General features: G+C 41.4%; 1 protein-coding gene across 1 annotated transcript in view; it reads right to left on the bottom strand.

Moving 5' to 3' along the window:
• Positions 1–6307: 6307 nt before the first annotated feature.
• LOC126335894 (retinal homeobox protein Rx) overlaps positions 6308–14772 on the bottom strand; it is a 104265-nt gene continuing 95800 nt past the window's right edge. Inside the window, exon 8 of the mRNA XM_049999365.1 lies at positions 6308–9631. Coding sequence (XP_049855322.1) covers positions 9189–9631 — 443 coding nt within the window. The 3' untranslated portion in view covers positions 6308–9188. The remainder of the gene's footprint in view (positions 9632–14772) is intronic.

Genomic DNA, 14772 nt, shown 5'->3' with positions numbered 1-14772 from the left:
CCAATGCCAGCAATGCCTCCATTTAATAAGAACTTTTGTCACCGTCATCATTGCCAGTGGCATCAACAACTGCTCACGGCAGCTGTCACAAGCTCTAACATCCTCAAAAAACTTTACCAAGAAAAAAAATCTCATAAATATGTTCTGTCACCTTATTCATATCAAAAGCCAAAAAATCCATACATGAACTCAGTAACATTAAACAAATGGAATTCGTCCCATCACTCCCCTAAAATCCAATTCATACCATTTCCTTGTCCTGTCCCAACCTTGCCCAAAATTTCTTAACCCCCAAGAGCTTGTCACTCAAACCTATTCCATGCAGAGATCGCATAATCATTAAGTCCAATTTCTTAACTTCTCCACTACCCAGCTACTCAAAATTACCTCCTTAACTTGTCTCCTGCCTGCATCCTTGCTTTCTCTTGATCTCTCGTACAACCAGAACCTCCACACTGTCCATCAGTACTCACTATTGGCATCAAAGTTTAGAACATGAAATTATATCTGAGTAAGCTGAACAGAATCTTAAATTCCACCCAGAATTCCAAATTCAATGAGTCCTATGCAATCATAATGTTGGTGCAGCCTTCGTGTTCCCTATAATTTCTGAATCCCCATTAACCACTATCTAATTATCGGTAGGATTCTCACTTATCATCATAGATATAATGTAGAATATTCATGATCTCAAGCACACGGCTACCTTACTAAAAATACCTAACCCAAGACTGCAAAATTCATAACCGTCTCCCCACACCATAACTTGCAACTCCACCCTAATGTAAAACCTGTAGCTTAACCTGTCTGACCTAGCCATACAAGTGGAAGGCTAAACCCTGAAATCTCTTTCCCCATCCACTCATAAGGCACACGATTCCATCCCAACTCCTTACCTCTGCTCCCACCAAAAATATATAATAATCTATTTTGTTACAACTGCCCTCCAAGATACCTGTCTCCTCCACCAAACCTATATCTTTCATCAAATAATACTGGCTGCCCTTTTCATATTTCACGTACATGTCACCACCAAATATTGCCAAATGCTCCCATTTCACTCTCTCCTACCTAAATAGCCATGTCTGACCCCACCCCTACCATATCATGTGCAGCATTTCCAATCCTACTACACTAAATTCCCATCACAAGCACAACCAGATCCCATCCTGTTCCCGTCCTACAACCACAGAATATAACCTCACAAATTCCCTTCTCCATTTTCCTTCATCAGCTCTTCACTCGTGTATCACTTCCGTATCTCTAATTTTGGTACATTCAAAGGCCTACCCAGAGCTGATCATCAATCCTCCATACAACATCTTCCCGTTGACACACAGAAACATCATCATAATCTTCATCGTTTAGCTTATGTCCAAGCCACTAAGTTCGCCTAGAAAATAATCACCACGTTTAGATAATCACTTTTAATAGTGTCATCTATATGTTTTTCTTTTTTTAATATCTCATTTTGAACCACATTTATTTTATTAAACTGTATGGCTAAGAACAGTTACACACTACTGCCACCCTGCACTTTTTCAAGGAATTGTAGTTGAACTGTGGGTTATCTGAGGTAATTAAGATTTGCTTTGTCAGCATATGGGAATGTGGTCACCTTATTGATCGTTTTGGAGGAGCAACTGGCGTCTCAGAGGGAACGTGAAAATACAAATAAGTAGATCTCAAGAGGTGGACAAACATCTTCGATCTCGACAACAAACCGAAAAGTCGAAAGGAACTTCTAAGGACCAATGTCGAGTTATTTTAGATGCGAGCGTGGAGAGTCCATTCATTTCAGTAACAGACTTTGGGACATGGTGGTATGGTTCGACGAAAAAGTTGTTGTTCAGACGAAGACTATCTTATTGTGAGACTCGATAACCTCTCACCACTCTCCAAATAACAGAGCAGAAACACAAAATGGAAGTATAAACGTGGATGTTTGGGGTTTGAGAGGTGCACTGCAGCTGGAGAGGGAGAAGTGGTTAAAGTTACATTCAGGATGACTCAAAAGAATACATTTGCTTTCTTGAGGAACACGAGGTCTGTTCAAAAAATTCTGGAGCTTTGTCCAGAAATTTTTTCTACGTTCACCTTTTACTTGTTGTGCATCATCTACGAAATAATGTCCTCCACATTTTATACACAACTCCCACTTCCGGAAGCAGTTTTCATTAGCCTCTTGCTGGACCACGCGAAGTGCCATCTGTGAATTTTCTTTTATCTCGTCCGTCGTTGCAAATCTTCGTATTTTCAACGGAATTTTCAACGTTGTAAATAAGAAAAAAGTACGCAGGGGCCAGGTCTGGAGAGTACGGAGAATGGGGCAACAAAGTGATTTCATTTTTTGAGTTAGTGACGCACCAACAGGGATGAATGACAGGTGTGTTATCGTGATGCAAGAGCTATGGATTGTCTCGTTTCCTTATCACGTTTTCTCGAAGGCGTCGCAACGCGTCCCGATGTCATAATCGAATAACAGTTTGTCCCTGTGCCAGGAATTCGTGATGAACCAATTCTTCAGAGTCAAAGAAAACTATCAGTATGGCTTTGACATTTGATCTGACCTGACGAGCTTTTTTCTGCCTTGGAGAACCTTCCCTGACCCATTGTGAAAATTGATCCTTGGTCTCAACATCAATACCGTAGACCCACATCTCATCACCAGTCATGATTCTCTTAAGGAACATCTCGTTCTCATTTGCGCAGTACAAAAGGTCTTCACAGATTGTGAGGCGAAGGTTTTTCTGGTCTTGACTCACGAGCTTTGGGACAAACTTGGTGGCAACATAGTGCATTCCAAGATGCTGTGACAGGATTTCGTGACATACTCCAACTGAAATGTCACATTCTTGAGCAGTCTCTCGAACAGTCAGTCTTCGACTGGCACGCACAATTTCGTTGACATTTCTGACATGAGCGTTATCGGTAGACGTCTAAGGGCGTCCTGAACGAGAGTCATCTTTAATTTCCGTCCTGCCATTTTTAAACCGTGTGAACCATTCGTAACAACGATTAGCCCCTACGGCTTAAGCACTCATCACTGCAGGCTTCCTGCACCGTTCAGTGTATCTCTGTAAAGGTTCTCTCAAGTTTGTGCAGGGATGCTAACCACATTTCGCTCCAACACACTATTGGCACGAAATTGTGAATATTGCGGAATTTTTTCAACAGACCTCGTATATGCTGCCAGCTATTCGATATTTTCACACAGTAAAGGAGATACCTACCACTAAAGTGTATTGTTGACCATTTTTCCCATTATATTTACAACTTAAACACTAAAAAAGTTGCTTATCTGTTTCTGTAAAAGACGAAATCAGTCATCCACTTGTCGTTTATTTGTGACGAGCGTAAAGGGAACTCCAAGTAATTCAGTGCTCAACTACTGCTTCTTTATTGTCTGCACGTCACAGATGTTAAAGTTATAACTGATTTAAACAGCTTTACTGTATCGCTGCACAAACTGATGATTGTCCTACTCCTTATCAGTCATTCAGTACCTCTCATACAGCTAACACGAAAGCATCTTTATAGAGTCGACAAGCGCAACAGGAAGGCTAGGAGGGTTTTATGCTTGGGAGAGCGGATGAACAGTCAGAATCATCCTACTTAAAAAAAAAAAAAAAAAACTATGGACGCCATTCAACTCGAGTGGTACTGACGTGGAAGAATCGTGGGCTAAGTTTAAATTTTTCGTGCATCGCACTGTGGATAAGCATGCGACGAGTAAGTTGATTAAATACGGGAAAACCAACCCTGGTTCGATAATAACAATGGGAAAATGATAAAGGGACTACGATTGTTGCAAACGTGATTCAGAAAAGGGCGCAGAAATGCCAAGGGGCAAAATTTAGTTGAGATATATGCACCTACAAGGGGAGCTATGAGCGACGCATACACCTTCCACCTTCCACGTCGGCAAGAAATCTCTGTGAGAAACCTAGAAAATTCTATTCAGTCACACGTCGACAAATCAGTCCGCCCGACGCCTAAACTCTCAAAATGGATGACATATTTCGATGAATGTTCAAATTTGTGTGAACTCCAAAGGGACGAAACTGATGACATAAAAATAAGCATCCACGGTGTTGAGAAGCTACCTTTTTTTTCTTCAACAAATTGCAAACGAGTAAAGGGCTAAGTGCTGATGTAATCGTAATTGTGTTTTACAGAAAGTGCTCTGCAGCATTGACCACATTCTTATCTCGTATTTAATGTGAATTCCTCGTACAACGAACAGAGAAAAGGAAAAGAACGAAACATTTCTTCGTACCTCATCAGTAGGAAATCTTTTACCAGTCTTGATGATTTTGTCTAAAGAAGTTACGAATTTCGTGTCTCGGACAAAAAAGCTGATGTAATTAATGAGTTCGATATTATATCAATAAATTCAGATCATTTATACACAAATACATATTCGTAAATAGAAGACCATTCATATCTGCTCGGTAGTAATATTACTCCTTAGCTATTGATTGTGATATGGTACTTATCTAAAAGGTGTGTTTCAGCATAATTTATTTTTCATTTTTTTAACAATTTTACCCCGTATTACTTCCTTTCTCATATTTTTTCGTACAACCGAAAGCTGCACAAGACTTCATCATTTTAAACGAAAGTTTTGCACTGACAATACAACAGCAAAAAAACGGGCGTTTACTCCTTAAGTAGAGACAGGAAAATATCGTTTTATTTTATGGCTAAATTCGATGTTATTATTTGCCAGTTTCGTTGTTATTTATTGCCGACTTCGGTGTTACTTTTTTTCTTTTCCATATTATTCTTTTTTCAATTTTGATGTTTTTATCCAGTTTCTGTGTTACTTTTTTCCAGATTCAGTGTTACTTTTTTACAGTTTCGATGTTACCATTTTGCCAGATTCGCTATTATTTTTTGGTAGATTCAATGTTTCTTTTGACAAATTTGTTGTAGTATTTTGCCAAATTCGGTACTTATCTGCCAATTTAGGTGTTTTTTTACCTTTTTTTGCAGTTTCGTTTTGTGTATTGCCAAATTCGGCATTTTTTCGCCAAATTCGATGTCATTTTTTGCTAGTTTTGGTGGGTTTCTTTGCCAGTTTCGGTGCTGTTTCGACGTCATTTTAAGATATACACGAATCACAGTCTTGAGGAAAAAAGAAAGCACAATGCAATTTCAACATTCAGTAACCATCATCCTCAGATTTGCAATATCTTTTATGTAGGTAAATGACAAACTTCACGATATTTCGTAAAAATCTCCGATTTCGTATTATTTCACTTAAAATGGCCAATTTCTCGATTTTTTTCACATTACCGTTTTCGCGAAATTTTCCTGCCTCTATCCGTAAGCAACCTGCAACATGTGTCCACCAGTGGGTTGCTTGCCGTGGTCTTTCAAAGGAACCGTACCGGCATTTGCCTGAAGCGATTTAGGGAAATCAAGGGAAACCTAAGGATGCGAGTTTCAACCGTCGTCCTTCCGAATGCGGGTCCGGTAGCTAACCACTGCCACCTCGCTCGATGATCCACCAGTCAGCTGGTCAAGGTCTCAGCGTAATGAAGCCATGCGCTGTCTATCTTATCTGTGGTCTAAAATTACAATTGATTCGTGAACACAGAGAACATCTTTGAGAGTTTCCGGGCGAATAACATATTCGTTGAGGATACGGCATTGACGCTAGATATTTAGCACTTGGTGGAGCGATTTTACTACAGCATAAATTTCAGCCGTTATCAAGATCAGCTGGAGACTAATGCTTGGTTTCAAGTTAAATGCATTAATTCCTTGAAGACATGTCGTTATTTCAAACAATGGGTCAGATCTCAAACAGCCAGCTCTACTCCGCATGGAAAGTACAGAAATGTAATTATTTCCTCGCGTTACTGATGTACTACTGTCCGTTTCAAAGTTAATAATTTTGTTGTAAGGTTGAAAACTGAAAGACTGTTCGCTGATATAATACACAGGATAGGGTAAGATTAGTATAAGCTGTATAAAACGTCATCCAATGTCCTGAAATCGATAAGTAACAGAATTAAATAATCATTACTGTTTTTCTGCTTGGTGGAAAAGTACGTTTGTACAATACCATTCACTTAAAAATGATAGACATTTCGTCTTTTGAAATTCACTGACGTTTGGGTGCTTCAGAGCTGAAGTTCAAACTACAAAAATTTACAAAATTATGGAATTCTAAATGTAAAATATATTAACTAGTGAGTTATAATCGCTGATTTCTGATGCAAATTAGAAATGTAGTATCCTTAATGAAGAGTAACTTTTCTTGTTGTCTATGCATTTCATAAACAGTTGACGTATATTTACATATAACGCTTTTTATTAATTTCAAAATATTTTGTCACACAAATTTACAACAGTAGAAATTAAGTAAAGTAAAATATTAATTTTCATTTGTCATATTTCATCGAGAAAAAAACTCGTACATCTGCAAATAAGAAATATTATCACCTTCAATGTCTTTTCGTTACACCTAAAAGTTTGTCCACTTAATCTTTCTCTCTAAAACAGCGCTTTATATTACATATTTCAACCATTAATTATTTTATTGATCCCTCTCAGGCAGCCTAAAATTATACACATGTGCAGTTCACCAACACTCATTGATGGATACTGTAAATTGTCAAGGCACGTGAATGCACTTTCTGCTCTATTAGCAGTTGCTACAGCCTTCTAAGACCGTTTAAGTTATTTACTGTACAATTACATCTTAAGACATCTACTTCCATTAATTTTAGGCCCGGCAATCCAGAATTAAGAAAAAAGACTTTGGCACATGTAAATTTGGAATTATATGGCTGAGTTCCATTGTTACTTAAATGCAAACAATAAGGCAGAGCGAACTTACTTCATGAATTACATATTTAATTGAGAAATGACTTATAATTAATGTTACACATGTACATCGAACACAAAACATTATTTGTGGCACTGCGCGATAGAAAATTCGTTGTCTAGAAGATGAAGAATTCGATATTTCAGTTCCTTGAAGCACTAAAACTCAGCAGTTGGTGCTGTATAACTAAAACTAAGCTAATACTCTTTCAATTTTTATTCCGTCCATTCATAAAAAGGAGCAAACGTTACACATTCTTCATGGAGAATAGTTTCTGTAGTGACGCAAGAGATTCAAACATAACTTCACATCAGCGCTGGACGTTAACACAGTAGCAAAGTCTTGCCTGCGTTTTTGTGTTCAATGAGAACATCACTGAGCAAAGCTGTTAAACTCGACTGTTTGCCATATATTTCGGGAAGACTTTTCTTTTTTAAGGATTTTTGTAGCGTTAGTAGACTTTCCTAGAATTTTTGCTGCAAAAAGGATATAAAATATGTTATTTACTTTTGTTTTCATAGAAAGGTGTTAACAAGGCATCATTAATGGTACTGGAGTCGTCATTAGTTTTTAAATTGGAACAAACACGTATCAAGAAATTATAGTTTCTGTCTGTTTGCATTATGCTAACGAGGCATGCGTTTACGGCGATTGGGGACTGATAAGACATATATAGATAATAATGACCGCTGCAGGTGACTTATGTAAAGTAACACAGTGACAATCTGCAGTGTTAACATTGTCGTTTACATCTGAAATGTGATCTTTTCGGCTCGTCTGGCATTAAGAAAAGTTAAACTCCTGCAAACAGGTCGGAGTCTCTCGAAGCGTTGGATAGGTCCTATAGCCTATATTTGGAAAATCCCGAATACAGCTGACTATTGTGACAACTGCTTGTGAAGGCTGGAAGGAATTCTCCATTTGAAGAACAGGGAATGGAGCCTGCAGCTAAACTGAAAATCTCAAGGGTGAGTAGGGGAATGGCCTCCGTTGCAATAGCAACTTCACTTATTTGCTGCACCTTCAGACCTGTCCGCTTTTGTCTTTTCCAGCATTATTATTTACTCGCCAGAATGAGTGGAGAAGAAGGTGCATGTTATATTACTGATGAACATAATACGGAAATATTGGTTAATTGGAATCAAGGTGACGTGCCATCTTTCCCATGAAGGCCGTTCGCAATAAATGTCCTGCTATCACATAGTTTCACCACAGTATCAGCAGTTAATGTTATTAAAAGCACTGGAGAACCTAAAGAAATAATTTCATGTGGCTCAACGTCCTGATGCAAATTTTTCAATTGGACGCCATTTCAGCGACTAGTGTGTTCACAGTAACCCTTCCGGGGAAAGAGCACCTACGGTGTAACGTCGAATACGAGCCATGTGTCTTTCCTGGCGTATCCTCACATCATTGAGATGTAAAAGCTGGGCATACGCTGCACGACTAGATCACCAGGCCCGACGGGGAAAAATATAGAGATGGTGTAAGGAATCAGAATTATTACTAAAATCTTAACTGAGGGCGCTATCTGGATAGAAATCTTCGTGAAAAGCTGTGAAGAGAATGGACCGATCGCAACACAGACTCCAGAAGGTCAAGTGTGCTTACAGCTGCGATAAAGCCACACTGCTTGGCTACAGTAACCGTTATCAGACCATCATAGAACAATTTACACCATGTGTAGAAAATTACTAATGCTTGGCAAAATATTAAGATCCTCAAGGCTGTATTTAAAATGCTTAGATGTTCGTCTTATCGTTGTGTTGTAGAAGTATGTATAGTAACGTAATTAGTCGTGCATGCAATAGCATGTTCGTTTCCCCTCAGACAACACGATATCAGGGCTAATCAAGTACTGTTTGTGATAGCGGCGTAAACTGATTGATTAAGTCGGCACCATAGGAAAAGAAGATGCAAATTATAAGAAGGAATGGAACCTGGATTTCATCGATCTATCGAGCCTTGTGTTTCGTCGGCCTTTGCAGACTGATCTGCTTACTGTAACATACTGTGAGCAAAAATTTTAACGCCTGTGAAGGGCTCGCCTTTTGTGTAACCAGCGATACTGCACTTACTTTATGAGTTATCAAGAAATAAATTGTGATCATTTGCAGTTGCGGTATTCTCGGTTCGCTTGTTCCTAGTACCATTAATGTGCTTGAGTTAGCCTTTGGCTCTCGATACAACTACATAGCTCTCAAAGCAGAATGTACTGTACGCAACGTTGGGCAGGTTCGTAGTTAGCTGTCGTGTGTTTGCCGGCGCTTCCCAGGCCGGTCGCTACCGTTCCTTACACGAAGACGATGTCCTCTATGGAGTGGCCAGCACTGATGTTGGCCCGGAGTCATCCGAGGAAGGGCGGCAGCGTGACGTAGGTCTGCTCCGTCTTGACGGAGACGCCGTCCTTGCGGCCGGCGGGCCCCCCGTTGCCGCCGCCGTTGCCGTTGGCGGGGGCGGCGGTGAGGATGTAGCCCGCGTCGGCGGCGCGCTTCTCGTGGGCCAGCAGCTCCTCCTGGTACTTCTGCGGGCTCATGTCCTCCACGTCGATGTAGTCGATGCCCTTGGCGCCGTCGATGGTGATGTGGTGGTGCGGCGCGGCCACCATGGTCTGGTACTCGCGCATCGGGCTGCCTCCGTCGGCGTACTCGTGGTGCTGCGGCTGCTGGTGGCGCAGCCCGCCGGGCGAGCCGCCGCCGTACTCGTGGTGCGCGCGCAGCGGCGACGCGCCGCCCCCGCCGCCCACGTAGTCGCCGTGCTGCCGCAGCCCGCCGCCCGGGGAGCCCGCGCCTGCCAACACCGAGAGGTCAACTGCGGTCCACGCAAAGCTGAATAAGAATGCTCGTTCAACTTGTGTAAGTCCTTCGTTCTCGTAGACGTACGACACTGGACGATGATATAAAGTAAAGAAAACGAAACGCCAGAGTCGTATCGTCAAAGAAATCAATTTCAAACGATTAGTTTCGGCGCAACACTTACGCCACTTTCAGGTCCACCATAAATGGAAAGAGCACTTTCATTCTTTGACCCATGTATCGTAGAACCCATATAACGCTAGTTGTCGTGGACTGCTGTCGTACATCTGGAGTAAATCCAGAATGAGATTTTCACTCTGCAGCGGACTGTGCGGCTGATATGAAACTTCCTGGCAGATTAAAACTATGTGCCCGACCGAGACTCGAACTCGGGACCTTTGCCTTTCGCGGGCAAGTGCTCTGGCAGAAGAGATACTGGCAGAAGTAAAGCTGTGAGGACCGGGCGTTAGTCGTGCTTTGGTAGGTCAGATGGTAGAGCACTTGCCCGAGGAAGGCAAAGGTCCCGAGTTCGAGTCTCGGTCGGGCACGCAGTTTTAATCTGTCAAGAAGTTTCATCTGGAGTAAATGCTCAACAACGTTTTGTCAACCTGTGACCACATGGACATAATGTGCTTAATGGTTCAAATGGCTCTGAGCACTATGGGACTTAACTTCTGAGGTCATCAGTCCCCTACAACTAAGAAATACTTAAACCTAACTAACCTACGGACATCACACACATCAATGCCCGAGGCAGGATTCGAACCTGCGACTGTAGCGGTCGCGCGGTTCCAGACTGTAGCGCTTAGAACCGCTCGGCCACCTCGGCCGGCCTATAATGTGCTTATTAGAATTATATGTTAATACCTTCACCTGCTGACGGGCGTTAATATATATCAACGGGGACAGGTGAAAATGTATGCCCCGACAGGGACTAGAACCCAGGACCTCCTGCTTACAATGCCAGACGCTCAATCCATCTGAGCCATCCAGGGCACAGAGGACAGTGCAACTGCAGGGACTATCCCACGCACTATCCCGTAAGAGTTCGGGTAATATGTGTGCATCCGCACAGAAGAGGAAGGTCATGGTATTGCCAGAACTATATACTTACATGGATATGGCGTCTGTTCTTTCCGAAAGACGGGAATTGGTAAGAATGTCTTCTATGAGTAATGAGTATGATGGGTGGGGACACTACGAATGTAGTGTGTGGACATATATGGTGAGAATGTGGGTCTCGAGGGAGGCGTGCGCGGGATAGTCTCTGTAATCGAAAGAACAGACACCATATATATAATGTGCTTATGCGCCAAGGAAGGAAAGTACTCTTTTGGTTTGTGGTGGTTCTGAAGATGGCGTAGCGAGCTAGTACCGTGCTTGGACTCGGGCAGTCTACGTCACAACTTGGGGAAATCTCGGACTCCGCTTGACCTTTAGATGTCTTGTGGTCTGACGACTTCCGTTGGTACTGTCTCCGTGACATGTCTTAGCATCGTCAGTGCAGTAATTGAAACACGGATTGCAATATCTTCTAGAGCAACTCATAAACAAATAAAATATCGTTATTACGACTCAGTGAAATTCTCGAGCTCTCGCTCATTTTACAATCTAATGATGCCTTTGGGACTATCTTCATAACTTGGTGCTGTACTGTGTGAAGTAGCAATTGTTGTCTGCCATGTTACTGTGCTGTAGCTCTCTTTTTCGTACTATTTCATTTCCTTGCGGTAATTGTTACAGTTAGGATGTTTATAAAACTTGTCGATACAAAAGATGATTTCAGTTTAGATTATCATCAAAATTTAAGCAATCTTTATCTCCATGCGTGACTTCTGCTTCTCTGAAGTATAAAGCTGAGTATGAGGTGCCTGCACTTCAGGAGACAGGCATGGCTTGTTCACGCCCCCCCCCCCCCCCCCCCCCACACACACACGTCTCTCCCCAGCACACTGCTCGTCACTCGTGGTGGTCTGTGTGGGGCCCGGGTTCGCTTCCTCCGCTCCGCGTAATCCCCTCTTCTAGCTAAAGGCCAACTTACAGTGAACACGTTGTAATTTTTTCTTGTGATGGCAATTACGGTCAGTTTAATACGATTTACACATTCGTCAGTAATTTAATTTGTAAATAATTTACTTCCTTGTTTCATCTGAACATTTTACATCTTGTTTTCAGTCTGGTAAGCTTTTTACTCATTATTCACAGGAATCGATTCCCATCTGCAATCATCCACTTCCTGTATAGTCACAGTATCTAATAGCCAAATAAAATATTATTCTGGGTTCACAATCAAGCAATATTTTTTGAAGGACAACATTTTTCAAGAACACTGTTCACAAACTCACAATAAATGTTTGTACTTCCATACATACTGTATAAGAAGTATTGCAAATGTTTTCAGATAAAACACGAATTTTTACAGGGGTAATTTTTAATGCTGTGTTCTAAGACAAAAGAAAGCACTCAACAGGAAGACATTATCCTAATGGGACAGAAATCCGTATATGTGATGTACATGCACAGACGATCAAATGATTACAATTTCAAAAAAATGGATGATTTATCAAGAGAAAGGGCTTCATGTATTGAGCAAGTCAGTAACACGTTGGTCCACCTCTGGCCATTGTGCAAGCAGTTATTTGGCTTGGCACTGATTGGTAGAGTTGTTGGATGTCAACCTGAGGAATATCTTCCCAAATTGTGTCCAATTGGTGGGTTAGATCGTCAAAATCCCAAGATGCTTGTAGGGTCCTGCCCATAGTGCTCTAAGCGTTCTCAAATGGGGAGAGGTCTGGCGACCTTGCAGGCCAAGGTAAGGTTTGACAAGCACGAAGAGACACAGCAGAAACTCTCGACTCTGACAGCGGTGGGATATAAACTTGATTGTCGCCCATGATATGGCCCAAGAACCACGAGTGATGGTCTAGGGTACATTTCATTTCGTAGCTTGACTCCCTTGGTTGTCTCGTCAGCCGCTGCACCATTACAGCACAGCGGTACGTCGACATTCTACTCCCCGGTTTGTTTACCTTCAAGTTAAGCGATCCGGGGCTTACATTTCAACAAGATAATGTCCACATGCACATGGCGAGAGTTTCTGCTGCTTCTCTTCGTGCTTGCCAAACGCTACCTCGGCCAGCAAGGTCGCCAGATCTCTCCCCAATTGAGAACATTTGGAGCATTATGGACAGTGTCCTCCAACCATCTCGGGATTTTGACGATCTAACGTGCCAATTGGATAGACTTCGGGACGATATTCCTCAGGATGACATCCAACAACTCTGTCAATCAATGCCAAACCGAGAAACTGCTTGCATAATGGCCAGAGTTAGAACAACACATTATTGACTTTCTCAATTTGTGAAGCTCTTTCTCTTGAATAAACCATCCAGTTTTCCTTGAATTGTAGTAATTCGTTTGTCTTCACATGCACCCCACATCTATCGATTTCCGTCCCATTCTGATCATTCTTTTCTATATATATGGTGTCTCTCCTAAGAGTCCTTTACTTGAGCACACGCATATAAATCACCAACGAGAAGTTGCTGCTCTGTGTCCACATTACCCTTCTAGACTTCGCTCTAATGCCAGCTCGACAAACAGTACTCTAACGGAGTAAGATCGGGTGTAACATAAGCATTCATGGAGAATTTCGTCAGTGACCTCTCATATGCGAAAACACTGATTGTGAAACGAAATTCTTAGCAATCACATAGGTCATTGTACACAACTGCTACTTTATTAGCCTAATAAAACTGTGATTTCTTCGCAGTCGTATTACTTCTGATATATGAGAGAAGTGAGACACACAGCTGACTGATTTCGTAGTCTACTGAAGACTACCTCTCGATGTTTTACTGGTAACATCTTCGCAGGAAAATGTCGCTTGTTACTTCATCTGGTAGGAAGCTGATAAAGTAGCCTATTACATACGCAAGGATCTCAGTTGTACATGACATATTTCCAATATTAGGCTTTCTTCTGGACGGCAGGGACGAAGTACGTTAAGCACTTACGAACTTACTCTCTTGAGTCGGAGCGCGTCTCTAGTTTTTGTACCTTACCCTTGAGAAAGCAGCAACCATAAACGGTTCGCCGCTATCCAAGTAACTATCTTCTAGGAGCTGACTTCACATATCTTCATGCAAACTCTCAATGTTATTGCCGAGTAAATCGTCTCAATATATCTACATTTTACGTTGTCCTCAGCAATGTAACCAAACACAGGTATTGCCAGTGAAAATCAGTACAGCATGTAATCTATTCATCTTGATATACTCCTCCATCAAATGGACTTCATAGTACGCAACTATCTCCATTTCAGTGCTAAGTAAAGTGATCATGGACACGTAGGAAAAACTTAGTGCTTTAGCTAAAAGTTTAATACGGTTCTGCAAATCAGGGAATAGTGTGGTATTTTTCATTGGCATAACAGATACATGTACTTTGTACTCGTAGATTGACTGCTCGGTCTAGGAGCAGAAACCTGCCACATTTTGTAGTACACAAGGTGCACATCCTTGGTTGTGAAGTAGTCAGGGAGTGATATAGTGGGTATGTTTGATGTGAGAAACCGACAAACGGAGAGTACCTAAAAAACTAATTGTTTTGATCTATTCATGGAAATCTCAAGTCGATGTAAATTCCTCATTTTGTCAGAGAAACAGTTACTGTAATTAGTATGTAAAAACATAATTTGATCCTCGTTATATTTCATTTACTCACATTATATATGCAGGGATATTAAATAATTTTATGTGTAGGACGACTGACAAAATTAAATTGTAATTTTGGCGCTTTGCTATTTCTCTATTGCTGTTCTGTAAGTAAGCATCTTAAAACGTAGTAAGTCGATTATAGTAAATTGGGACCAATTTTCCCTTGTACTAACGTATTAGCTTTACTACAAATAGAGCTGCAGTAGTCCTTGTACACTACTGGCCATTAAAATTGCTACACAACGAAGAAGACGTGCTACAGACGCGAAATTTAACCGACAGGAAGAAGATGCTGTGATATTCAAATGGTTAGCTTTTCAGAGCAATCACACAAAGTTGGCGCCGGTGGCGACACCTAGAACGTGCTGACATGAGGAAAGTTTCCAATCGATTTCTCATACACAAACAGCAGTTGATA

The sequence above is a fragment of the Schistocerca gregaria genome, chromosome 2 (genome assembly GCF_023897955.1).
Source record: "Schistocerca gregaria isolate iqSchGreg1 chromosome 2, iqSchGreg1.2, whole genome shotgun sequence".
Lineage (NCBI taxonomy): Eukaryota > Metazoa > Arthropoda > Insecta > Orthoptera > Acrididae > Schistocerca > Schistocerca gregaria.
This window is presented reverse-complemented; position numbering and strand designations above follow the sequence as displayed.